This window comes from Scyliorhinus torazame, chromosome 19, assembly GCF_047496885.1.
Source record: "Scyliorhinus torazame isolate Kashiwa2021f chromosome 19, sScyTor2.1, whole genome shotgun sequence".
Lineage (NCBI taxonomy): Eukaryota > Metazoa > Chordata > Chondrichthyes > Carcharhiniformes > Scyliorhinidae > Scyliorhinus > Scyliorhinus torazame.
The window spans coordinates 137185440-137212091 of NC_092725.1; the positions used below are offsets into that span (position 1 = coordinate 137185440).

Consider the following 26652-nt stretch of genomic DNA (forward strand, 5'->3'; position numbering starts at 1 on the left):
AGATTAGGTGGACTGGCCATGCTACATTGCCCCTTAGTGTCCAAAAGGTCAATAATAAGAATAATAATTGCTTATTGTCACAAGTAGGCTTCAATGAAATTACTGTGAAAAGCCCCTAGTCACCACAGTCCGGCGCCTGTTCAGGGAGGCTGGTACAGGAATTGAACCCGCGCTGCTGGCATTGCAAGCCAGCTATTTAGCCCACTGTGCTAAACCAGCCCCAGGTGGGGTTACTGGATTACGGGGATAGGGTCTTAAGTAGGATGCTCTTTCCAAGGGCCGTTGCAGATTTTATGGACTGGATGGCCTCCTTCTGCACTGTAAATTCTATTAATTCTTTCACTATCATTGGGGCAAAAACATGAACTGGCCTCCTTAACAACATCCTGGGTGTATGGACACTACAAGGACTGCAGTGGTTCAAGTCAGCGGTTCAAACTCACCCTCTTGAGGCCAATTAGGAACAGCCAATAAATGCTAGCTCAGCCAACAATGCCCACATCCCAGGGACAAATACAAAAGGTTTTGAGGGGAATATCTCCAAAATAGACTCTATTCACAAAATTAAAAACAAATGTTTACGATGGGTTATTAGGAAAACATGGCCCAAGAAAGGAATGGAGAAAATTCAATTTATTAAAGGCACGATTGTTTTAAATACACAGAGCTACGAGAGAACAATTGGGGCTGCAGCTTTCTTAATCCTACAACAGATTTGCAGAACATCATCTTTCGCTTCCATGTTTCGAACCACAGAACTAGAAAGTTAGTAATATTTCTATGGTAATGGTATTAAAATGATGTGAAACCTCATGGTTTTGACATTGTAATAGTGGAACAAAGATTTAATATCAACTTTCCTGGTATTGCCTGGAAACATATTCTGCTCGAACCTTTAACTCCATCATGGAGGCAGCTCAAATTGTTTAACTGCTTCTGAATTCAGTTTTAATCAAAGCTAAATTGAAGATCATGCAACTGTTTCTGACCAACACTGCCACCTACTTCATGCATTTGATAACTGTGATGTGATCTTTCAGATATGCAGAGACGCACCAGGTTAGCTAAATGTAAAAAGCTGGGATACAAACTTCAACTTTATTTTTTAAAATTTGAGATTAACTGAACTAGCAAAGTAGAAAACCCTTGACTACTTTAGAAATTAGATTTTTGTAACTGTCATAAGAACATTTCAGCAAACATTCCGAGAAGAGAGTCTTCCCCCTGGAATTGGCTAATATCAAGCCAAAAATAAATAAAAGTCAACCTTACAATAGATACATTACAGGGTACTTATGTTTATTAAATCTTTCAAAGGCTAATTTGCACTTTTGGATAATGTGCCCATTAGTCACTTCCTGTGCTCATCTTCAGAACGTCACAGCACAGCTGCCAACGTGAGATGACACAGAAATGCAACACTTTTCCATCTACTGTGCAAACTGACAGTAACATTTAATTACAATTGTAAGCTGGTTTCCATATGTGCATCACAACTTAAGTTTTCAGGAGCTTTTTTTTATTCCTCTTGCCTGTGATATTTTAGAATTTGTTATCTCAAATGAGTTCACGACTTTATGCATGAAAGTTAGGGATTCATGCAAACACATTGATCAGCAGGCTCCCACATTTAAGGTATTCATTCAGTTTGTTAAAAATAACTTTTCACTCCATTCACGAAACTGCTGCAGTACGGCAGAAAATTACCATGCTCAGGAACAGCTACAATTGTCCCGAAAGGTGGGCAGACAATGGCAGCTTTAAAATAATTTTAACTTAATTCTTCATTTCAATATCCGGCAAGCCACCAACATTATCTGAGTGCTTTCTCTAAAGCTGGAGCATTTCTTTCACCTTCGATTTCCATTAGAGTTATTTAGGTTGAAGCAATTCACAAACCCAGTGTGAAAGATTAAAAGATCTTTGACAAATTACAATGAAACAAATGACTTCAAAGACACACTGTTCTTGTATAAACCTAGTAGCTCAACGACAGCAATGTGTTGCGATTATCGCCATTTAAATGGTGTTTCTCGTACGTTATTCGAACAGCTTCAAGTACGAATGCAGAGATACTCCACCAGAGTATCTCTGTTTTCCTGACTAGAAAAATAAACCAGCTAACCCCAATAAGGTGAATTTGGCGTGGCATTTTGATGTGGCCATTATATCAAGAGATTACTAGAAGCTGCCATTATTAAATGGTGCACGTTTCTTTCCTTATTGAGGAAGGGCAAATGTTAATTCTTGGTATCTGAATGCTGCAAGAGATTTAGAATACTGCCTTTTTTCAAAGCTTGCAAATTTGAAATATCTTCTGCAATGACAGGAATGTTTGTTATCTGGTTGTCAGCGACGGATTCACTCTCACAGTCAGACAGCGAGCAAAGCAGAGCATCGTTTTCATAGGTAGGAAAGTAATACCTACAAACAAAAACAATAAAATCAAAGCGTCAAATGACATTTAAACATGATATACTAAATTAACAACTGGAGACTACAGATGGTTCTCAAAATGGTGTTTCGAGGAAGGTGTTGTATGCAAAGCCCAGTTTGAAATAAAATATTAATGAAGTATCACAACTACAATTACATATCGCAAGTTTGGTTGTTCAAAGGTAGTCAAATATTTAACATACATATATGGAAATCTTAAGAAGGCATGAAATTCTTTGTTCAATCTAACATAGATAACTTGCCTTCATTGTAGTGCTTATTCCTTCACAGAAATTGATGATTAACAGAACGCTTCAGCAACAGCAGGTTTAGTAAAAAAATAACCACTTGGTTTATTTCAATACGGCTAGGTCACTGGAGCATTCCATCAACTGCAGTATTCTGCAAGAACTGTGCCCTTAACTGAATTTGATTGTTTTTTAGGTCATGTAATGTATGTGGGAAAAGAAGCATTATGATCAAGCCTTCCGTATTACTTAGAAACTGCCAGTTTGTTATATGAAAGTGTCAAATGCTTTACTGCAATAGATTATCTGGCAGATGTGTGAATTCTTGGAAGGATTCTGGTACCTTACTAGCCCCATTATATCATGTTCACTTTCTAATCCAAATCCTAGCCATTAGGATTATCCTTCATAATATTCCTCATTAAAGCCTCATTTAACAGCCCCCAAATTTACAGCATATCTGCAAAGATCGTAAATTTTAGAATTTCTCCAATCTTTTCCATTAGTTCCCCTTTCATTCCAGTTTTTAATCTCCTGTTTGGTCCTCGTTTGGTTTCTGAGGTAAACCGTCACTGTGGTTTTATAAATTTCTAGTTTTCTTATTTATCACTTGAAAATGAAAATTGCTTATTGTCACATGTAGGCTTCAATGAAGTTACTGTGAAAAGCCCCTCGTCGCCACATTCCAGCGCCTGTTCGGGGAGGCTGGTACGGGAATTGAACAGTGCTGCTGGCCTGCCTTGGTCTGCTTTCAAAGCCAGCTCTTTAGTCCTGAGCTAAAACAGCCTCTTCCCTTATCATAGGGAGGGATGTGAATGCTTCCATATACTTCCATATTATAGGGAGGATGTGAATGCCCTGACTGCACATTCACACCTGCGCCGGTCAAAAATAACCACATAAGTATTCTAATCCTATTTTCCCATCGCCTTGTATGCCTTGGCATTGCAATCTAAATACTTCTTGACTGTTACGAGGGTCTCTGCCTCCACCACCCTTTCAGGCAGCGAGTTCCAGACTCCCTCCACCCTCCTGCTCCTTACCTTAAATCTATGCCCCTTGGTCATTGATGCCTCCACCAAGGAGAAATGTTTCTTACTGTCTACACCCCTCATAATTTTCTACATCTCAATCATGTTCCCCCTCAGTCTCCTCTGCTTCAAGGAAATCAACCACAGTCTATCCAATCTCTCTTTGTTCTGAAAACTCTCCAACCCAGCCAACATCCTGGTAAATCTGCTCTGCACCCTTTCCAGTGCTACCACAACCCTCCTGTAATGTGGATTCCAGAACTGCACACTATACTCAAGCTGTGGCTTAACCAATGTTGTATACAGTTCCAGCATAACTTCCACGCTCTTAACCTCTATGCCTCGGCTAATAAAGGCAAGAATACCACATGCCTTCTTAACCACTGTATCCACCTGCTCTGCTACCTTAAAGGGCCTGTGTGCATGCACAGTAGTAGATGCATTGGTGTTAATTTTCCAAAAATGGTTAGATTTGAACGGTTCCATCAGACTGCAAAGTGGTAACTGTGACACCTCTGTTTGAGGAGGGAGGGAGGCAGAAAACAGTTCCAGCAAAAAACCCACTGCTCTTAAACTCCATGCCTCGGCTAATAAAGCCAAGTATACGATGTGCCTTCTAACCACTGCAGCTACCTTACGGGACTGGCGTACATGCACACCAAGGTCCCTCTGATCTTCGGTGCTTCCCAGGGTTTTGCCTGGTTCATCATGTAACACCTTGCCCTGTTTGTCCTGCCCAAGTGTGTCACCTCACACTTATCCACAGGGGCTGGTTTAGTACAGGGCTAAAGAGCTGGCTTTGAAAGCAAACCGGTTCAATTCCCGTACCAGCCTCCCCGAACAGGCGCCGGAATGTGGTGACTAGGGGCTTTTCACAGTAACTTCATTGAAGCCTACTTGTGACAATAAGCGATTTTCATTTCATTTCATTTTCATCCGGATTGAATTCCATTTGCCACTGATCAGCCCATCTGACCAGCCATCTATAATCCCGTGTAATGAAATGCTATCCTCCTCACTATTTACCACGCCACCAATTTTGGTATCATCCGCGAACTTACTGATTAACCCTCCTACATTCATGTCTAAATAATTTATATAAACCACAAACAGTAAGGGCCCCAACACCTGCGGGACCCCACTGGCCACAGGTTTCCAGTCAGAAAAATACCCCTCGACCGTCACCCTCTGCTTCCTGCCACACAGTCAATTCTGGATCCAATTTGTCAAATATCTTTGGATCCCATGGGCTCTTACCTTCCTTATCTGCCCCCCTTATGGGACCTTATCAAAAGTCTTGCTGAAGTCCAAGTAGACAACATTAAATGCATTTCCCTCATCTACACACCTGGTCAGCTCTTCAAAAAATTCAATCAAGTTAATCAGACATGACCTCCCCTTAACAAAACCATACTGACAGCTCCTGATTAATCCCTGCCTCTCCAATGCAGATTAATTGTCTTTCAGAATTGCTCCCACCACTAAGGTTAGACTGACTGGCCTGTAGTTTTCTACTTCATCCCTTCTTTAATAATGGTACCACATTGGCTATCCTTCAGTCCTCCGGCACCTCTTCTCTGGCCAGAGAGGAATTAACAATTGCCAGCATCCCTGGTATTTCCTTCCTTGCCTCACTCAACTGCTTGGGATACATTTCATCTGGTCGCAGATATTTATCCACTTTTAAGTCTGCCAGACCACTCAGAGCCTCCTCTCTGTCTGTGTTAATTTTAAAATGTTATCACAGTCCTACTCTCTGATTTCTATACCCACATTGTGTCTCTCTCACTACTGAACACCGACACAAAGTATTCATTTATAACCCTACCATCATCCACCGTCTCCAGACAAATTACCAGTGGTCCTTAATGGGCTCGACTCTTTCCCTAGTTATCCTTTTACCCGTAATGTACTTGTAAAACAATTTGGATATTCCTTTATTTTACCTGCCAGTATTCCTTCATGTTCCCTTTTTGCTCTCCTAAATTCCTTTTTAAGTTCCCTCAAGCACATTCTCTATGCCTCTGGGGCGTCTCCTGTTCAGAGCCTCGATATCAGCCATAAGCCTCTCTTTTACCTTTTACCCAATGCTGTATAACCCTCGATATCCAGGATAAACTGAATTTGTTGGTCCCGCCCTTTCTCTTTAGTGGGACATGTTGGCCCTGTACTCTCTCTAATTCCATCTTGAATGTGTCCCACTGGTCCATCACAGATTTGGCTAAAAGTGTCTGCTCCAGTCCACCCGAGGCAAATCATATCTGATCTTATTAAAATTGGCGTATCCCCAGTTTAGAACTTTGATCTCAGGCCCATCCCTGTCCTGAGTGGAATTCTTAAAATGCATCTAGGAGAACCTTTTAAGCAATACATAAAGGCTCTTACAAGGGGATGGTCCCTTCATTGAGTAACAAAGCTGGGCAAGTGGTTGAAGTATCAGTGGAGGAATATTTTGCAGTGATCATAACGCCATTAGATTTAAGATGGTTAAAAAAAATGACAAAACATAAACCTGGAACATTCCTTCAAACATAAACCAGGACAAAAGTTAAACGGACACTTGATCAAAAGGCAAATTTAGGGCAGATGCCAGGAAGATCTTCAGATGAAAGGTTATCAATATTTGGAACATATGTCTGCGTGGGTTTCACCCCCACAGCCTAAAAGATGTGCAGGGTAGGTGGATTGGCCATGCTAAATTGCCTCTTAATTGGAAAAAATTAATTGGGTACTCAATTAAAAAAATATATATTTGGAACATATTTCCAGATGGATGACGGAGATGAAAAACCTACCTGCAGGAAGTTGAAGTTGCTCTTCCCGTCTCCCACCACTCATCGCCAGAGCCCTGACTCACAGCGAGGGTTCAGGAGAGGGATGTGGCAAGCAGGGGGTTTGGCAAGAGGATCTCCAGAGGGAAGGCCAGGGGGCAGCAGAGGCTGCGGAGGGTCAGCAGCGAGAGGGCTGGTGAGGGAGCGGGTAAGAGGCCGGGAGCTGAAGTGCCGGCAGTGGGAAGTTGGGTCAGGTAGCGAAAGAAAGGGTCAGAGAGCAGGAGGGACTGCTCCAAAATGGCAGCGATCAGGTCACATGACCCGATTTCAAGACCAGCACAAAACAATGTTAAATTGAATAAAGCGACACTAAATGAGAATACAGGTCCCCGTGAAATGACTGACATTAACAGGAAACAATGTAAAATGGGGCAAAGTACAGGGACTTACTGTTTTTTGAATTTAACACTTACTGTGGCTGATCCCAGTCAGATCTGTCCAGCAGTGACATAATGTGGTTAGTTTCAGTCATATGACTTACAACCTCTGATTTTGAGGTAAATGTTTTCCCACACTGTTTGCAGCAACACTGGTGAATTTCTCTTCTGATAAAATTCACTAATTTGACCTGCTGGTAGAAGTTTAAACCTGTGAAAATTAAAAAAAAAAAAAAATACTAGTCGAGTGTATTCAGGATAAAACACATTTCAGCTCCAAATGTCACACCATGTTGTAAGGCCCCTCATATTAGCAGTAAACATAAAAACATGTGAAAATCAATGACAGGAAGAGGTCAACTCGCCCATCAAGTCACTGTCATAATATTCTTAAGGTTGAGCGCTATGTTATAAGGTTGCAAGGGACTTCTCAGAACTTTGGAGATTTCACTTTAAAGCAGAATGCAATAGTTCCTTTGGTATTGCCTTTTGCAAAAACTCCCAGTAAGACACAAGTCTTGTTTTATTACCAACACAACATTCACTAAATTCCCAGATGACGCCAGCTGTGAAGAGCTCACAACTGAGGACAATCTTAACTTCACCCAAGCCACATTTTCGGCAGGCATCACTGGATAGCAGTCAGGAGCTGGTACGCTGTTTTTCTCTTCCATTCTGAGTCCAGTAGTGCAGAGGTCATCTGTATCAGCTCGACTAGTATCCTGCTGAAATCAGTTCAATCAGGACTGAACTTTGGATTTTTTGGGGCTGTGTCAGATTTAAAGATTTTTACTCTTTTAGCCTAAAGGGGATTTTCAGATTGATTTATCTCATAATGCTGCGACTAAGTTAATTCTGGGCCACAGGGATGTGATAAGGACGAAGGATGTTTTAAAGCCTTGGACACACAATTGAAACTTTGAGCAATCCACCACTGCATCCCACTCTTAAATCACCTCAAACAGCTGCTCCTATCTAAATAAGTACAGGAGATGCAACACTTTCCCTTTCCACAGCTTATGGCCAGAAATACTCCTTACAGATGAAACAACTTATCTGCAGTTTTTTTTCCATGTAATGAACTGTGTTTGCTGCTCAAAATGCATCTCCTCTACAATGGGAAGACCAATGGTCTCGTGGGGCACTGACACCATTACTGTGGAAAGTAGGATCTGTACCTGTGGGACGGTCCACACCTGAACTGTGCTGGGGCTGAGGTTCTAGTGTGCTGCCTAATGAGGGAAGCAGAGAGCGTTGGCAAATGGGTCTTTTTCTGGTTGGCAGGTGTGATAAATGGTGTGCCACAGGATTCAGTGCTGGGACTCAACCTTTCACAATGTATATGACTTGGATATCACAATGACTTGGATGAAGGGATTGAAGGTATAGTTGCGAAATTTGCTGATGACATAACGATAGGTTATAAATTGTGAAGAGGATGGAAGGAGACAACAAGGGGACATGGATTAAGTAACTGTGCAGATATTTGGCAAAATTGAGTATAATGTTGTCCATTTTGGCAGGGATAATAAAAAAGATCGAACCCGGGTCCGCAGCGCCGTGAGGCAGCAGTGCTAATCACTGCGCCACCGTGCCACCCAAGGGGAATTGATTACAAAAGTAGAGAGGTTATTCTTCAGTTGTACAGGGGACTGGTGAGTCCATGTGTGCAGTATTAACCTCTTTATTAAGGAAAGATGTAAATAAGTAAGAAGCAGTTCAGGGAAGGTTTACTAGATTAACACCAGGAATGGGAAGGTTGTCTTATGAGGGAAGGTTGGAGAGGTTAGATCTGCATCCACTAGAGTTTCGAAGAATAAGAGCTACTTGATCAAAACCTTTAAGATCCTGAGGGGTGTTGACAGGGTGGATGTGGAGATTACGTTTCATCTTGTCAGAGAATCTAGAACTAAGTGTCACTGTTTAAAAATAAGGGGTCACCCATTTGAGACAGCGATGAGGAGAAATTGTTCCACTCAGAGGGGCATGAGTGTTTGGAATTTTTCCTCAAAAGGCAATGGAAACAGAATTCTCGAACATTTAAAAGGCAGAGCTAGGTAGCTTCTTGATTATCAAGGGGGTGAAAGGTTATTGGGGGGTAGGCAGGAATGTGAGGTTAAAGTTACAATCAGATCAGCCATGATCTTATTCAATGGTGGGGAAGGCTGGAGGTGTCGAGAGGCCTACTCCTGCTGTTATTCCGTATGCGTGTGTATATATGTATGTAATATAAATTGGGCAATCGCTTGGTTGAACACTTTCGGTCACTTTGCAAGTGGGACCCTTAGCTTCCTGTCGCTTGCACTTTAATTGTCCTTCCACTCTGCCCTCAATGTCCTTGGCCTCCTTCAACAAAGGTAAAGGGAAGTTTGAGGAGCAGAACTTCATCTTTCGATGACGCATTGTCTAGCCTTCTGGATTCAACTTCTGTAGTTCAACAATTTCCGATCATAGCCAATACTTCACTTTTTAGCAGAAGATGCGTAATGATTCCACAGCTATATTTGATCACTTCCTTCTTTCCCATCACCGACTTTCCTTTTTCTTCTTTCTTTCTCAGTCTTTCCACTTCCTTAAATCTGTTACATGAGTAACCATTTCCAGAACTGATGAAAGATCTGAAATGATAACTCTGCTTTTTCTTTCCACAGGTGATGCTGAGGATTTCCAGCAATATTTGTTTCTAGATTATTTTACATAGATAATCTTGGATTGAGTTCATTCACAGCAGGTGTCAAAACTAAAGGAGCAAAACATAGGTGTCATGGTGAGGAAAATTCTCATGCAAGTTGGTAGTTTTGATCAGGAATGTCGTAAAAATACTAAAAGTACATAGAGCTCTTTCAGAACTTTACAAGGGCAAAAATTGATCTACTGATATGATGGTGTTGCGAATGTGAAGTTTTATAAGATGGTCATGTTTAAACTCTCCTTTAATTTAAGGTAAAATGGTGTGCTAAAGAGGGGCATGTGACCTCTTACCAGTTTTGTCTGGTCACAGGCCCATGTGCCATCAGGACAGGGTATTCAGGGCAAGTCCCATTGAAATTCAAATGTGAGCTTTCATACCTGGCTGTTCTTGCTGCTTGCAGACTCAGTAAGATCAAAGAAGTTGGGAAAACAGAAACCAGAACAGACCAAGCAGGATGAAAGGATGGATTTAGGGTTAACCACACAGCGAACGGCTGCTGAGGTCAGACCCCATATTCGAGAACAAATATTGTGAAAAGTTACAGATCATGGAATCACCAGATGGAACTTTATGACAGGGAACCATGCAATTACACTCAAAGGATTGAGTGCAGAGGTGGTTTGAAAGGACACTGGCAGAATCACCTTCGCAAAGTAGGGAGAAGAGAGCTTACTGCATTTTAAAAGAGAGTCGGACTTCAAACTTAAAAATACATGCCTATGGAGAGCTTGTTAGAACAGATAAACAGAGTGTTGGGTTTTCTGTTGCATTAAGGGGTTAAAGAGGGATACAAGTTCTGTAATTTAGTGTATTAATTGCCAAAGTAATGTTTAGTCAATGTATTTTAAAATAAATTTAGAGTACCCAATTCATTTTTTCCAATTAAGGGGCAATTTAGTGTGGCCAATCCACCTAGCCTGCACATCTTTGGGTTGTGGGGGTGAAACCCACGCAAACTCCACATGGACAGTGCCCCAGAGCCGGGATCGAACCTGAGACCTCGGCGCCGTGAGGCAACAGGGCTAACCCACTGCGCCACCGTGCTATGTTTAGTCAATGTTGATTGTAGTTTGTTTGTTACAGTAAACGTCTTAAAACGAGACATCTTCTTGTCCAATTCTTTGCATTGGTCACTGGGAAATTCATACCTCTTTTTAAAAGTTATCAGTTCGTAATGGGGATTATAAAAATGATCGTGCTACTATCATCATCATCTTCTTGGAGTCAAGGGTGACTTGCTTCCACACTAATAATGAGCTCTTAGGTGACTGAGGAGTCCAATGTATGACCTACAGTCAATGGTTGGGCAGAGGGTGGTTGGAGGTGCCGATAGGTGGGTTTGTTGCCCAGGTTGCCACATGTTCCTTTCGCGTCAAGGCTAGACTTCAACTTGCTCTTGCCGATGAAACCATTTCCTCCAACGGCTGAAGAGCTCCTCCCTGAGTCTCAGTGCAGGTTCCGCCCATCAATAGGCTCAATGGATATGATCTTCAGCATGTGACAAATCCAGGAAAAGTGCAGAGAACAGCATCAGGGCGGCACGGTAGCACAGTGGTTAGCACTGTTGCTTCATAGCGCCAGGGTCCCAGGTTCGATTCCCGGCCTAGGTCACTATCTGTGCGGAGTTTGCACGTACTCCCAGTGCCTGCGTGTGTTTCCTCCGGGTGTTCCGGTTTCCTCCCACAAGTCCCGAAAGATGTGCTGTTAGGTGATTTGGACATTCTGAATTCTCCCTCAGTGTACCCGAACAGACGCCGGAATGTGGCGACTAGGGGATTTTCATTGCCACGTTAACGTAAGCCTACTTGTGACAATAATAAAGATTATTTATTTATTCTCATCAACCTCTGCACATGGCCTTCTTCGATCTTGCAAACACCGTTGACTCTGTCAACCGCAAGAAGTTGTAGACTATCCTTCGGCTACCCTCAAAAATTTGTCACCATTCTCTGCCAGCCCCACGATGACATGCAAGCCGTGATCCTCACCAACGGAACCACCACAGACCCAATGCTTGAGCAAATTGGGGTCAAACAGGGCTGTGTCATCACACCAAGGCTCTTAGAACATAGAAAAATACAGCACAGAACAGGCCCTTCGGCCCACGATGTTGTCCATCTTCCTTGCAGCAACACTCCACCCCGTCACCCTGAAGCTCCTCGCTGGAGCTAACCTACCGGACAAGTGGGAAGCTGTTCAACCTCCACCTCCAGGCCAGAACCAAGACCACCCAACTTCTGTCAGGATCTGCAGTACGCAGTCAACGTGTGTAAGTGTGCACTCTCAGAGGCCAATCTACAAACCATCATCGTCACATTCACCAAGGCATATGATAGACTACACCTCAGACTAAACAACCGGAAGATAAAGGTTTTCCAACAGCCCCCTGCTCCTGCCACACAAAACTGCCCCCCCCGCCCCGGTGAGCCCCTGGACAATGTGGATCATTTCCCATACCTCGGTAGCCTCCTCTCGGAGCAAGCAGACATTGATGATGAAATCCAACATTGAGCAATGGCAAATGAGGAAATGCTACGAGGACACTCTGAAAGCCCCCCTAAATAGATGCAACATCCTCATTGACACATGGGAATCACTTGCCTTAAAACGTACAAGCTGGAGAAGCATCAGCAACAGAACCAATCACCTCGAGCATCGCAAGGTGGAGAATGCGGAGGCCATGCATAAACAGTGGAAAGGGAGCGCAGAATCCAGAGCGTCCCACCCACCCACCCACCCACCTCATCAAACAGCACCTGCAAAACCTGTGGCAGAGTCTGTGGATCCAAGATTGGACTATTCAGTCACTGCAGAACCCACCTCCCGGAGAAGAAGCAAGTCATCCTTGACCCTGAGGGACTGCCCAAGAAGATGATGATATCAGTACTCTATTGTGTTGACAGATTTTAAACAAAATGTTCATCTTTTGCTAATTTTTTGTACATTCCTCTTTTTCCATCTGAACGTTCTCAGGCGGCACAAAGAGGACTCGCTGAGATGAACTGCTCTGTGCCAGACAATTAGAAAAGGGAGCACAGTAGGTAACGTGCTGTTCCCTCCACCACTCTTGGGAATCACTTAACGTCCACTGAACACCTTCATGTAGCAACACATGAGCACAGTAAGAAGTCTTACACAACCAGGTTAAAGTCCAACTGATGAAGGAGCTACACTCCGAAAGCTAGTGATTCCAAATAAACCTGTTGGACCTGGTGTTGCAAGACTTCTTACTGTGCCCACCCTCGTCCAATGCCAGCATCTCCACATCACGGCAACACATTTGAGGTCAGGAACTCACCGTGTGGGAAAACTGTGAATGCAAACCTGTGTTCCATATTTCAACAGGTTGCATCACCATGTCAGAGATGGCAGATGGAGTTTAATCTGGACAAATGTGAGGTAATGCATTTTGGAAGGTCTAATGCAGGTAGGGAATATACAGTGAATGGTAGAACCCTCAAGAGTATTGAATGTCAGTGAGATCTAGGTGTACAGCTCCAAAGGTCACTGAAAGGGGCAACACAGGTGGAGAAGGTAGTCAAGAAGGCATACGGCATGCTTGCCTTCATTGGCCGGGGCATTGAGTATAAGAATTGGCAAGTCATATTGCAGCTGTATAGAACCTTAGTTAGGCCACACTTGGAGTATAGTGTTCAATTCTGGTCGCCACACTACCAGAAGGATGTGGAGGCTTTAGAGAGGGTGCAGAAGAGATTTACCAGAATGCTGCCTGGTATGGAGGGCATTAGCTATGAGGAGCGGGTGAATAAACTCGGTTTGTTCTCACTGGAACGACGGAGGTTGAGGGGGTGACCTGCTAGAGGTCTACAAAATTATGAGGGGCATAGACAGAGTGGATAGTCAGAGGCTTTTCCCCAGGGTAGAGGGGTCAATTACTAGGGGGCATAGGTTTAAGGTGCGAACGGCAAGGTTTAGAGTAGATGTACGAGGCAAGTTTTTTTTTTTTTTTTTTTTTTTTTTTTTTACACAGAGGGTAGTGGGTGCCTGGAACTCGCTACCGGAGGAGGTGGTGGAAGCAGGGACGATAGTGACATTTAAGGGGCATCTTGACAAATACATGAACAGGATGGGAATAGAGGGATACGGACCCAGGAAGTGTAGAAGATTGTAGTTTAGTCAGACAGCATGGTCGGCATGGGCTTGGAGGGCTGAAGGGCCTGTTCCTGTGCTGTAACTTTCTTTGTTCTTTGTTCTAACCCAATCAACAGCAGAAAATATCAAAATGATGAAATAGAGAATAGCGTTTGTAAATAAAATGGATTTAAAATATATGTATACATACCCATTTCATACTTCAAGTTCGGAAGGTCAAAGTGATGAGCCACCTACAAAACAGGACAGGCAACCTAATGTCAAACAACATTAGAATTTACAACAGCAGCAAGAATTACGATGCATCAATACCAACCCGAATAAAATGTAAAATATATTTACCAAGTTAAATGTGAATGTATGAGATGTCGGAACAACTCATCTTCATCCAGTTTTCCAATCATATTTATAGTCATCTAGTCAACATTATGTAGCATTTTTACAAACAGTCGGGATATTTGCGGATTAGCGCTTCACAAATCCCTGAATTTATTATAACAGTTAAAAATATTTGTAGGTCAGATGTATTCATTTTACAACAATTAATTAAAAGCTACTTCTTTCGGGTGTGTAGGTTCAAAAGTTAGATTCTAATTTCACCGCAACTTTTTACTTTGTTACAAGTTCTTAAACTGAGAACATCAAATAAAATCCATGAAAAGGAGGAGGAACGGCATGGTCATAAACAACGATGGAACAAAGTATTGCTTCAAATTTTTGGGAAACTATTTTAAACGTTAACCGTGGCAGGTGGAATATAATGTAGGAGATTGTGAAGTTCTGCACTTTAGCAGGAAGAATAAAGGAGCTGAATATGATTTAAATAGAGAAAGACTGACGAAAGCTGCAGCACAGAGGGATTTGGGGACCATTGAACATAAATCACAAAAGCTAGTTGTTATTCCGCAGGATGTATACAGTACAGAATTACTGTACTGCTTTCAGGAGAAACGTTGTCACAGATACAGCATTTGATACTGTTCTAATTAGTCCTGGGACAGCATGGCAAGAATATGAGAATGCAGGGTTGCGTCTGCAAATGCAGATTCATTCCTTTTATTTCCTTTGCAGGGCTACAATTGTTATTTTGTTGGTGCGGGGTGAATGAGCAGTGAAGAAGCTCCAACACAGTCGGATCTCCACTCACCCCTCCATATCCACCCAAGCCCCAATGAATTTGCTGGAATGGGGTTTGTTCCACAGAATCACTACAGTGCAGAAGGAGGCCTTTCAGCCCATCTGGTCTACATCGACCCTCTGGAAGAACACCCCACCCAAGCCCACTTCCCCCACCTTATCCGCATAACCCCACCTAACCTGCACATCTTTGGACACTAAGAGTCAATTGATCATGGCCAATCACCTAACCTGCACATCTTTGGACTGTGGGAGGAAACCGGAGGCAACTGGAGGAAACCCACGCAGATACTGGAGAACGTGCAAACTCCACACAGTCACCCAAGGTTGGAATTGAACGCGGGTTTGGTCATGTGAGGCAACAGTGCTAACCACTGTGTCGTCCATCAGTATGTTAGACTCTCAGCAAGATTACCACCATCAAGACGGAACCTGCCTGTGCAACTGAGGAAACCTTGATGGCATATGCAAGTTACAGCCCCAGAAAATCAATTGAGGGGCCGATTAGCGATCGAAGCACCCCAAAGGTTGGGACTAATAAGGTTCCCTCTGCTGGTCTTGGTGTTAATGGGGGCCTTGAGCAGTTAGTGCGCTGGACGAACAGAAGAAAAGCATGTACTACAGGCCCTTTCCCTCTATCAGGAGAATGCAGTGTCTATACCACCATTTCAAATTGCTACCTTTCACACAACAGCCCCAGGGAGTAACTTGATCGGCCGAATATCCACCTTCTGTACTATTCTATAAGTGGGGCAGATGGAAGTTAAATATGCCAGGAAATCTGGGCCCTGGCTTCCTTGCCTGTGTTGGGAGGGGACGGATTAGATAGCTGAGGCTCCATGGCGAAAGGAAATCCTGTTCAGTTTTCGAAGTAGGTCGGAGCCTCACAGTCCAAATTTTCCATAATTCTTCATCATAGTCACTGCCAATTTTGGGTGGGAATACGGGAGAGAACTCTTTCTTGCATGCCATTTCACTGTTACTTTTAGTGATGTATGTTGGATTACATGACCTAGGAGCAAGTTGCCTGACACCCTTTCCAGTCAGAAATAGTGTATAGTAGAGAAGAAAAAGACAAATAAATAACACCGTTAATAATTGTGTACAATAAAAGTTGTCAGTTAACCAGATCAGATACAAATTGCTTCATCTAAATCAAAGCTAAAAGTGTTTATTTTTTCTTAAAGGAAATACAGTGGCCCAATTTCACAGCATAAATCAAAATGTGGTTAGATGTGACCATTGCACAATCATATCGTTCTTCTACCACCCCCCCCCCCCCCAAAAAAAAAATGGTGATTTCATTTTAAAAAAGACATGTTTAGCTGTTGCTAACTATTCAATGTCAACAGGGGAATGTAATAAAATCCCATGGGTTACGTGGTGCTTTAATTTGTTACGTGATTGCTCATCGGATAGAATACAGATTTCATGCTTTTCTTTTACTGAGTTTTACCTTCATGTGAAGCTGCAGTTTCTCAGTTGTATCTTGTGCTTTTTCACAGAAGAGACAAACAGCACAAACTGGAGGGCCTTGCCAATCGGACCAATCACTGTTTAAAGAAAAGTAAAAATAAAGCTACAGAAAACGGCAACCTATTTGTTAAATATAATGGTCTATAATAGTTAAATATAACACTCTAACCCCTGTTCCTAATACTCCGATTAAATACCGCATGAATTGCCTAATGCATCAGAACAGAAGACGACAGCTGGAGGCCCAATATAAGGTAGTAACTAGTTGCAATTATTTATGGTCTTTGCATGATCCAATTCATCATGAAACACATTCCAAGAATCTACTTTACTTTCGAACACACATCTATTTCATGCCTTTCATTGTTAGGTGCAATTGAAATCAAGGTCACAGTTACAGGAGGAGAAAGGAGAAACTGCCAATGATAATCTGTTGACTGTCAAAGTTTGTGGAGACCATCCTGAAAATATATTATTCTATTTTAACCATAATAAACTGGTTACCAATTTGGCTTTGGAACAAATAGAATTTTAGCTTGTTATCCAAAAATGTAGTAATTTTATGGAAAAGCACATACAGCCTGAAAAAGACAGTCTTTGACATTTTATAGCCTTTGGTAGAGTATCATTATTTCAGTCTCACTGAAAGGCTTCTTGTGACATTTAAGTGAGCTGCTGAACGAGAAATATGATTTTCTTGCAAAAATAAGTCATGATCAAATTTTCCTTTCATGCACCCATTCCTTCCTTTCAAAAAGGTAATCCCAGTTTTCCACTCATGCTTCTCGTGAGCCAGCCACTAGGAATTGAGGGATGATTGAAGGATTGCTGACTCTGCCTCCAATCTTTACCTTTGTGGTCTCTTGGTGCCTCCAACATAATGACTAGCAAGTAGGAATGTGGCCATGGTGTTGGACGTGAAAACCAGAGTTCATGAACTCAAGCTGTGAAACTGAATATGTGCACCGACAACAGTAACCACTAAAACCGCTGGAGTGTCATGAAAAAAATCCCAGCTGCTTCACTACCATCCTCCATGGAAACAAGTCCATCATCCCCGTCCAGTCCTGCCTGCAAGTGACTCCAGTCCCTAACACGGTAATTATAGGTGACCACTCAAATGGCCTAGCAAGCCATCCAGTTGAAAGGAGACAAGTGGTGTTCCCCCGGGATTTATACTGGAACCTTAGCTTTCATCATAAACAATATCGGCTTTGATGAAGGATGAGGGAGTTCGAGATCCAGGTTTACAGATGCCAAAGTTAGTAAGCAAGGAAAGATGTGTGAATCATAGATAGGCTAAATCAGAGGGTAAAACAATAGCATGTGAAGTTTCATATGGAGAAATGTGAGAACATCTACAATCGATCCGAGAACAACAAATCAGGACTATTTCCTGAAGAGAGTGAGATTCGGAGCAGTGGAGAATCAAAGGGATTTAGCTATCTATGTACAGGAATCTTAAAAAGCGCAGAGATATAAAAAGTAATTAAAAGGCAAATGCAATGAATGCAGGCTGTTCAATGAAGGAGATTGGAATCCAAAAGTAAGGAAGTGATGCTTCAGCTGCATTTGGATTTGGGTACAGAACCTCTGGAGGGATATATGGACCATGAAATGGCTACAACGTACATCCACCAGAATTACACAAGGCCTTACAGGTTAAATATCAAGGGAGGTCACATAGGATTGATATATATTACCTTGCGTGTAGATGATCGAACCAAGAGTTTTAAATTTATAAACTGATTGGATCGGGTAGGTACAGAGAAACTATTTCTTCTGGTGGGAGAATCGATGGGGAGAACAGAATCTTAAAATAAGAGCTGGGTCATTCAAGAAAGACTGCCACACAAAGGCAATGCAAACCAGGAACTCTAAACCCCAAAGGGTTGTGGATTCTGGGTCAATTGAGACTATGATCAATAGATTTTTGTTCAGTAAAAATCTGAAGGGTTATGAATTAAAGGTCAATAAATGAAGTTGAGGTACTCATAGGCCATGGGCAAACTGAATGGTGGAACAGGTTCAAAGAACTGAATGACCTTATCTTGCTCCCATCAAGCTAACCAATCCTGGTTCATTGTGGTTTAGAAGGTAGTGCAAATGAAGTAAATAAAAGCAGCATTGTAGAGATAATGCTAAGCAGTTCCATAAACAATGGCTCAGGAGACACTGCAACTTTACCACATTCAGACGAGAATAGGAGAGGACAACCACACAGTTAACAGGAACAGGAAGTCGCATGAATATTCCCAGTCACAACCAGGGCCTAACTTGCATGTTTAAGATACAAGGCTGACATGTTTGCAAGTATCTTCAGCAAAAAGTGGCAATTGGTTAGTTCTGCCTGACATCCCTGATACATCCAGGTGTAGAATCACAAAATATAAAGAGTGGTTAAGTGCATGAGACACAGTGAAGTGTGTAGGGCCTGGAGATAGTCCAGTCCACTCCCTTAGTCAAACTGTGGCACTTCAGGTGACAATGCAAAAGATTTTACAAGCATTCACTACCAGTGAAAACAGTAACCTGGTTAATTACAACCCTATCATTAGTTCCACACATGTGCTGACTAACAAACATTTAGAACAAGAGATCTTCCTTTGGCTTTCAACTTCACCACCATTGCTGAATCTCCCATTGCCCACTGCCAACATGTTGCCAGAACCACTGCCCAGAAGCTGAACTTAGATGCATTGTACCAAAGCTGCAGTGCAAAAGCGGAGCAGGGGTTGAGCACTCTGTGGTGAGTGGCCTCCGTCCTGACCCTTCAGAGTCTTTATTTGTCCAGTGATTATTAAAAAGTTCTGTGCAGGGCAGCAATGTGGCGCAATGGGTTAGCCCTGTTGCCTCACGGCGCCGAGGTCCCAGGTTCGATCCCAGCTCAGGGTCACTGTCCGTGTGGAGTTTGCACATTCTCCCTGTGTTTGCGTGGGTTTCGTCCCCACAACCCAAAGATGTGCAGGGTAGGTGGATTGGCCACGCTAAATTGCCCCTTAATTGGAAAAAGTGAATTGGGTACTCTAAATTTTTATATTAAAAAAATGTTCTGTGCCCAGGTGCAGAGAAACCTCTTTTTTGTTTTAGAATCAATGTATTGTTTCACCAGGAACATTAGAACTGCTGAGGTGAAGAGATATCTCAGCACTTTATTCAAATCCAACTGAACGATAATCCATGCAGTAGAACTTGGCACACTGTATAGGTTTTTTTATGGTACCCTCTCAATGACAGATCCATCACTTGTAATCCATAGCTTACACAAAGATATTCAAATGCAAAGTTACTCATAGCTTGCTGAGCTAGGGTTCCCCGAATAGTTATTCAGCAATGGAAATCTCTGGCATGTCCACTGCAGTTCCTCCATATGTTTTGGGCAAGAGATGCAGGTTTAATGTGAAGAAGTATGTTTTTTTTTAATGCAGCAAGTGGTAACGACCTGGAACCTGCTGTCTATGAGGATGGTGGAAGTGGAGACGGCGAGCATGGGCTCACTGGACCGAATGGCCCAATTGTTCTGTAATGTCTCTATTTTTGTATTGCCAACCAAATGGGTCAAATTGTAACATCTTTCCAACCTTACAGCTCCCTCTGTTGTCCTGAATTCCAGAAATTCTGCATTTTCTTTTTACATGATGAGTGAATTTTAAGAATTTCACCAAAAATTACAAAAATTGCTTTTGCCAATAATAAGTGCACAAGTATATTCAAGCATCAGGCATGGGTGTTGTACTGTCAGTTTCTGAATTGTAACTGAATGAACCACATTAATTTACAGTAAACTGCCCCGATATGGTTTCATGGCCTAAGAATCACGATGAAATTGCTCTGAATTATTATGGTTACATCATTGTCTGAGATGAATTGGGAAGTTTAGAAAATTTATAAACAGCAGGAAAATTGAAAGTACAAATCATCATACAATACTGTGAGTTTGGTATAATCACTATTGCTGTTTTTTTTTGTTGGCAATATGCTACTGCTTGGGGGCTGGTTTAGCTCACTTAGATTGCTGGTTCGTGGTGCAGAGCGAGACCAGCAGCGTGGGTTCAATTCCTGTACCAGCTGAGGTTATCCATGAAGGCCAACCTGCCTTCTCAACTTTGCCCCTCGTCTGAGATGTGGTGATCCTCAGGTTAAATCGTCACCAGTCAGCTCTCCCCTCAAAGAGGAAAGCAGTCATCTGGGATTATGGCAATTTAGCTTTACCTGCTAGTGCAACACAAATTTCTTTTTACAGAAATACAAAATGGAAAGTGCTAGAGAAACTAAGAGGTCTAAAAATTGATAAATCTCCGGGCCCAGATGGGCTACATCCTAGAGTTCTAAAGGAGATAGCTGAAGAAATAGTGGAGGTGTTAGTTATGATCTTTCAAAAGTCACTGGAGTCAGGGAAAGTCCCAGAGGATTGGAAAATCGCTGTTGTAACCCCCCTGTTCAAGAAGGGAACAAGGAAAAAGATGGAAAATTATAGGCCAATTAGCCTAACCTCGGTTGTTGGCAAGATTCTAGAATCCATTGTTAAGGATGAGATTTCTAAATTCTTGGAAGTGCAGGGTCGGATTAGGACAAGTCAGCATGGATTTAGTAAGGGGAGGTCGTGCCTGACAAACCTGATAGAGTTCTTTGAAGAGATAACAAATAGGTTAGACCAAGGAGAGCCAATGGATGTTATCTATCTTGACTTCCAAAAGGCCTTTGATAAGGTGCCTCATGGGAGACTGCTGAGTAAAATAAGGGCCCATGGTATTCGAGGCAAGGTACTAACATGGATTGACGATTGGCTGTCAGGCAGAAGGCAGAGTTGGGATAAAAGGTTCTTTTTCGGAATGGCAACCGGTGACGAGTGGTGTCCCGCAGGATTCAGTGTTGGGGCCACAGCTGTTCTCTTTATATATTGATGATCTAGATGACGGGACTGGGGGCATTCTGGCTAAGCTTGCCGATGATACAAAGATAGGTGGAGGGGCAGGTAGTATGGAGGAGGTGGGGAGGCTGCAGAAAGATTTAGACTGTTTAGGAGAGCGGTCCAAGAAATGGCTGATGAAATTCAACGTGGGCAAGTGAGAGGTCTTGCACTTTTGGAAAAAAGAATAGAGGAATGGACTATTTTCTAAACGGTGACAAAATTCATAATGCTGAAGTGCAAAGGGACTTGGGAGTCCTCGTCCAGGATTCTCTAAAGGTAAACTTGCAGGTTGAGTCCGTAATTAAGAAAGCAAATGCAATGTTGTCATTTATCTCAAGAGGCTTGGAATATAAAAGCAGGGATGTACTTTTGAAGCTTTATAAAGCACTAGTTAGGCCCCATTTAGAATACTGTGGGCAAATTTGGGCCCCACACCTCAGGAAGGACATACTGGCACTGGAGCGGGTCCAGCGGAGATTCACACGGATGATCCCAGGAATGGTAGGCCTAACATACGATGAACGTCTGAGGATCCTGGGATTATATTCATTGGAGTTTAGGAGGTTGAGGGGAGATCTAATAGAAACTTACAAGATAATGAATGGCTTAGATAGGGTGGATGTAGGGAAGTTGTTTCCATTAGCAGGGGAGACTAGGGCCCGGGGGCACAGCCTTAGAATAAAAGGGAGTCACTTTAGAAAAGAGACGAGGAGAAATTTCTTCAGCCAGAGAGTGGTGGGTCTGTGGAATTCATTGCCACAGAGGGCGGTGGAGGCTGGGACGTTGAGTGTCTTTAAGACAGAAGTTGATAAATTCTTGATTTCTCGAGGAATTAAGGGCTATGGAGAGAGAGCGGGTAAATGGAGTTGAAATCAGCCATGATTGAATGGTGGAGAGGACTCGATGGGCCGAATGGCCTTACTTCCGCCCCTATGTCTGATGGTCTTATGGCTCATCAGGGTGAGAAAGATGGAAAAGAATTGAAATCTACAAAACAATCCCAAGTTATTACTGAGACAGCAATATATAACATATGAGGCACGCTAATGCCTCTGCACGTTCTCCCCATGTCTGCGTGGGGTTTCCTCCGGGTGCTCCGGTTTCCACTCACAGTCCAAAAGAAGGTAGATGAGATTGCTGGGTTACGGGTATAGGGTGGAGGTGTGGGCTTAGGTAGGGTGCTCTTTCCAAGAGCCGGTGCAGACTCGATGGGCCGAAGGGCCTCCTTCTGCACTGTAAATTCTATGATAATAAACAGAACAAATTGAACGGTCAGGGCTTGTCAACATTCAATCAGTTCCAAGTGTATGCTGTGCAATGGCGTAAGCATGTTTTAAATGAGATCCACCTTACAGAGAGGGAAACAAGCTTAAATCATCAATTATTTTTTTCCGCTATTGGTTGATGATAGAGGGAGATGGGTTAAGAGCCACAAAGCAATCTCTACCTCATTTTTCTTTTTCCTCTAGAACAGATCTGAACATCAGTTACTAATTTCCAGGCTGACTGAATTATAAAGTGTTCTTAATAATATGGAAAATAAAGAGGTGGAGTAAGGCTGCAGATGGAAAGTATGAACTATTTCTTCAGTCATGTGGTGTCCGATGCAAGTTGAATCACAACTATTAATTCTTCATTCTTGTGGTGTATGACTTAATTTAAATCACAAGACCGCATTAGTGCCTTGTAATTTCCTCCTTTTTTCTTTGATCTAATTGCAAAACAAAGTTGATTTATCCACAGAGAATATACACAAAATGATAATAACACCAGTCTGAAACCTTAAAACCACTTACTCATCTTGCTCTTCTATCATCTCTCTGTCATCTTCCGACTGAACCTCCTCCCAGTTCTTCCCAAGCTCCTAAAATAGGAATATAGGAATTTAACAATTGTATTCCCAGATGTGAGGAGAAATCAGAAGTATTCTTGTTTATTTGGTTAATGACATTCCTTCAGAACGTTATTGATATGCTGAGACGGTTACAGATTTAAGCCACAATGTTTAAAACATCATTACAATGAGTAGCCCAATTCGACAACTTCCAAATGAAACCGTTGTAGGTTTTCTGCTGTGTGCACATACTTCAGATCACTTTATATAATAAATGGAAATGTACTTTATAGTACAGCAAATTATTTTGACATGAATAGCCAGCTCAGTTTGAAATAACCCACAGGATTTCCTCAGGATAGTGCCCTAGGCCCACCCACCTTCAGCTGCTTCATCAATGGCCTTCCGTCCATCATAAGGTCAGAAGTGGGAGCGTTTGCTAATAATTGCACTATGTGGGGCAGCACGGTGGCGCAGTGGGTTAGCCTTGTTGCCTCACGCCACCGAGGTCCCAGGTTCGATCCCGGCTCTGAGTCACTATCCGTGTGGAGTTTGCACATTCTCCCCATGTTTGCGTGGGATTCGCCACCACAACCCAAAAGATGTGTAGGCTAGGTCGATTGGCCACACTAAATTGCCCCTTAATTGGAAAAAATTAATTGGGTATTCTAAATTTAAAAAAATAATAATTGCACTATGTTCAATACCGTTTGTGATTCCTCAGATACTGAAGCAGTCTGTGCCCACAGTGGTTATCACTGCTGCCTCACAGCGCCAGGACCGGATTCAATTCCGGCCTTGGGTGACTGTCTGTGTGGAGCTTCTACGTTTGCATCATGTCTGCGTGGATTTCCTCTGGGTGCTTCAGTTTCCTTCCACTGTCCAAAGATGTGCAGGTGAGGTGGGTTGGCCTGGGTGCAGGGTAACAGGGATAGGGCAGGGGAGTGAGCCTAGGTAGAATGCTCTTTTGGAGGGTCGGTGCAGACTCGATGGGCCAAATGACCTCCTTCTGCACTGTAGGGAAAAGAAGGAACAAAGAAAAGCCCAGTGTAAAGGAAGAGATTATCAGGCTGACTTGAAGTGTGCTATTTCTTCACATCTCTTAATGTTGTAAAAACATTAGCCATTGTAGGTAGGGTAGTATGATTCTTATATTGCAATATATTGAAATCGTTACAAGTGTGCAGCAAGATGATGACCTTTTGAATGGCAACTGACTCTCATAGCACTGGCAGGTTTTAATGTTAAGTAACCATCTGATTAATGCAAGAATGCTTGGCGGCACACCATCGCAGGCACATTTTTAGGTTTCACAGCGCTTTCAATATTATTACAAGGTCATCAGTTAATTCTGCAAAAGGAAAACATTTGGGTAAAACATTATCCTTTTTAATTAGAGTTTAGAATCAAACCACTGCTGAATGATACGGAATCAAATCCAGGCTTATAATTAGTCGTTTCAATTTGCGAAACAGCAATTATGTGTGATGAGAGAAATTTGTGATAACAAAACAGGAGATTATAGAGACTCGTTAACCAATGGAAAGAGAGCTCTTTGGAACAGCTGAGTTGTAATGAACTGAATCCAACTCAGTTCACTAATCTAATGTAATGTAGAACTGTTAGATAATAGGGGTGAGAGAAAATAAGCGTCATACTGCATTGGAACAGGATTCAAAGAGTTTTATCAGCCTTAATGCTGTAGCCAGAATGGTACGATGTTTTCAATTGCCAACACTCAGATATAATTGTAAATACTGTATTTTAAAGAGTATGGTCAAGTATTATTCCATGTACTTAATAAATCTATGAATGTTTGATCTTAACTTTTTAAGAGCCTTATTGATTTTGAGGGATAGAACATCATGAATAAAACACATCCTCGAAAAAACATACCATCAGTCTCAGGGAGAGTCAGCAAAACATTAATCATGAACATCGGATGAAGCAGTTCACACTACCACGACAGGCTTATCGAGCAATTTCATTTAATCAGTTTTAAATGCTCCCTGACAGCACTTTTACAATCAACCTGCTCAGAGGAATGCGCAATAAAATTATTTTCTTCAGTTTGGCCACCACTCCAAATCTAGTAGCGTCAAAATGGCTTTTGGTAATCATAGAATTTACAGTGCAGAAGGAGTCCATTCGGCCCATCGAGTCAACACCGGCCCTTGGAAAGAGCACCCCACTTAAGCCCACGCATCCACCCTATCCCCGTAACCCCAACTAACCTTTTTGGACACTAAGGGCAATTTATCATGGCCAATCCACCTAACCTGCACATCTTTGGACTGTGGGAGGCGGAGCATCCGGAGGAAACCCACGCACACACGTGGAGAACGTGCAGACTCCGCACAGATAGTGAGTGACCTATGCTGGAAATCGAACCTGGGACCCTGGAGCTTGAAGCAACTGTGCTAACCACTGTGCTGCCGAAACAGCATCTGCGGACACATGGTTAAACTCTATCATTTAAAATAGACAGGTTAACCCTAATACTAAATAGTGGGACAGTAAAATGTCACTGGACTTGTTAAATGTGTGCGCACTGATCTGATCTGACCTACAGTCATTTCTATCTTTATACTGTTTTAGAATGTTCTATCCTAAAATTGCACACACATCTTACCAGATAGTTGATTGTGTAAAATTTGTCATATTCATGATTTTTGGCATTGATTCTGCGATGCTGTTTTTTCCTCATGTGATCTTTGAGAGTATTCTTGTCACGGAACGTTTTCTCACAATATAAACACTGTAAACTGCAGAAAAAAGGCATTTGCCAATAACACATTTTGCAAGTTCAAAACCCTTAGCTAAATGCTCAATGAACAAATAGCTGTAATCAACCATGAAATCATCTGAAAGGTCTAAAACCTTCAAATCTTCTTGCAGGCAATTAGCAATTATTTCTCTGTGACTGTATAATTGAATTGAGGCCAAGATAAAAATAACTAGATAAAGTAGACATCACTCTTTAATGCTTCATTTATGTTGATTCAATATCATATTCAAGTGCAATTCAAAAGTCTCGCAGGAACAATAGCTAAGCAATTCAACCGAATACATAAATTCATCACCAAAGAATCAGAGGTAACAGGAGGAGAATAAATTCCACCGAGTTCTGATTCAGAAAGCACTGCATGAAAGAGTAATGAAAGCAGATTCAGTGGTAAAGAGATTTGGATATATGCTCGGAGGGAAAAAGAATTAACAGAGTTGTGGGGAAAGATTGCTCTTTCAAAGAACTGACATGTACTGACAAAGAACTCCCCGTACCAGCCTCCCTGAACAGGCGCCGGAATGTGGCGACTAGGGGCTTTTCACAGTTACTTCATTTGAAGCCTACTTGTGACAATAAGCGATTTTCATTTCATGAAGGACTGAATGGTCTCCTTCTGTGCTGTAGCATTGTCACCTCATTTATATCACATTCTTGCTGAGAAAAGGTAAGAGGGGGCAAGAGGCAGCTTTAGGTTTGTCTGGACACTTGGACAGTTTGCCTGTGTACTGATTTGGTAATGCAACTAAGCTGGAAGAAACATTGGGTAGCTTCAAAAGC

General features: G+C 42.3%; 1 protein-coding gene across 3 annotated transcripts in view; it reads right to left on the reverse strand.

Annotated features, from left to right (window-relative positions):
* Nucleotides 1-618: 618 nt before the first annotated feature.
* znf277 (zinc finger protein 277) overlaps nucleotides 619-26652 on the reverse strand; it is a 70539-nt gene continuing 44505 nt past the window's right edge. For all 3 annotated transcript variants that reach the window (XM_072485305.1, XM_072485302.1, XM_072485303.1), the window contains 6 exons: nucleotides 25720-25852; nucleotides 23050-23117; nucleotides 16322-16418; nucleotides 13919-13961; nucleotides 6960-7134; nucleotides 619-2424 (listed from right to left, as the gene is read on the reverse strand). In XM_072485305.1, coding sequence (XP_072341406.1) covers nucleotides 2241-2424; nucleotides 6960-7134; nucleotides 13919-13961; nucleotides 16322-16418; nucleotides 23050-23117; nucleotides 25720-25852 — 700 coding nt within the window. In that variant the 3' untranslated portion in view covers nucleotides 619-2240. The remainder of the gene's footprint in view (nucleotides 2425-6959; nucleotides 7135-13918; nucleotides 13962-16321; nucleotides 16419-23049; nucleotides 23118-25719; nucleotides 25853-26652) is intronic.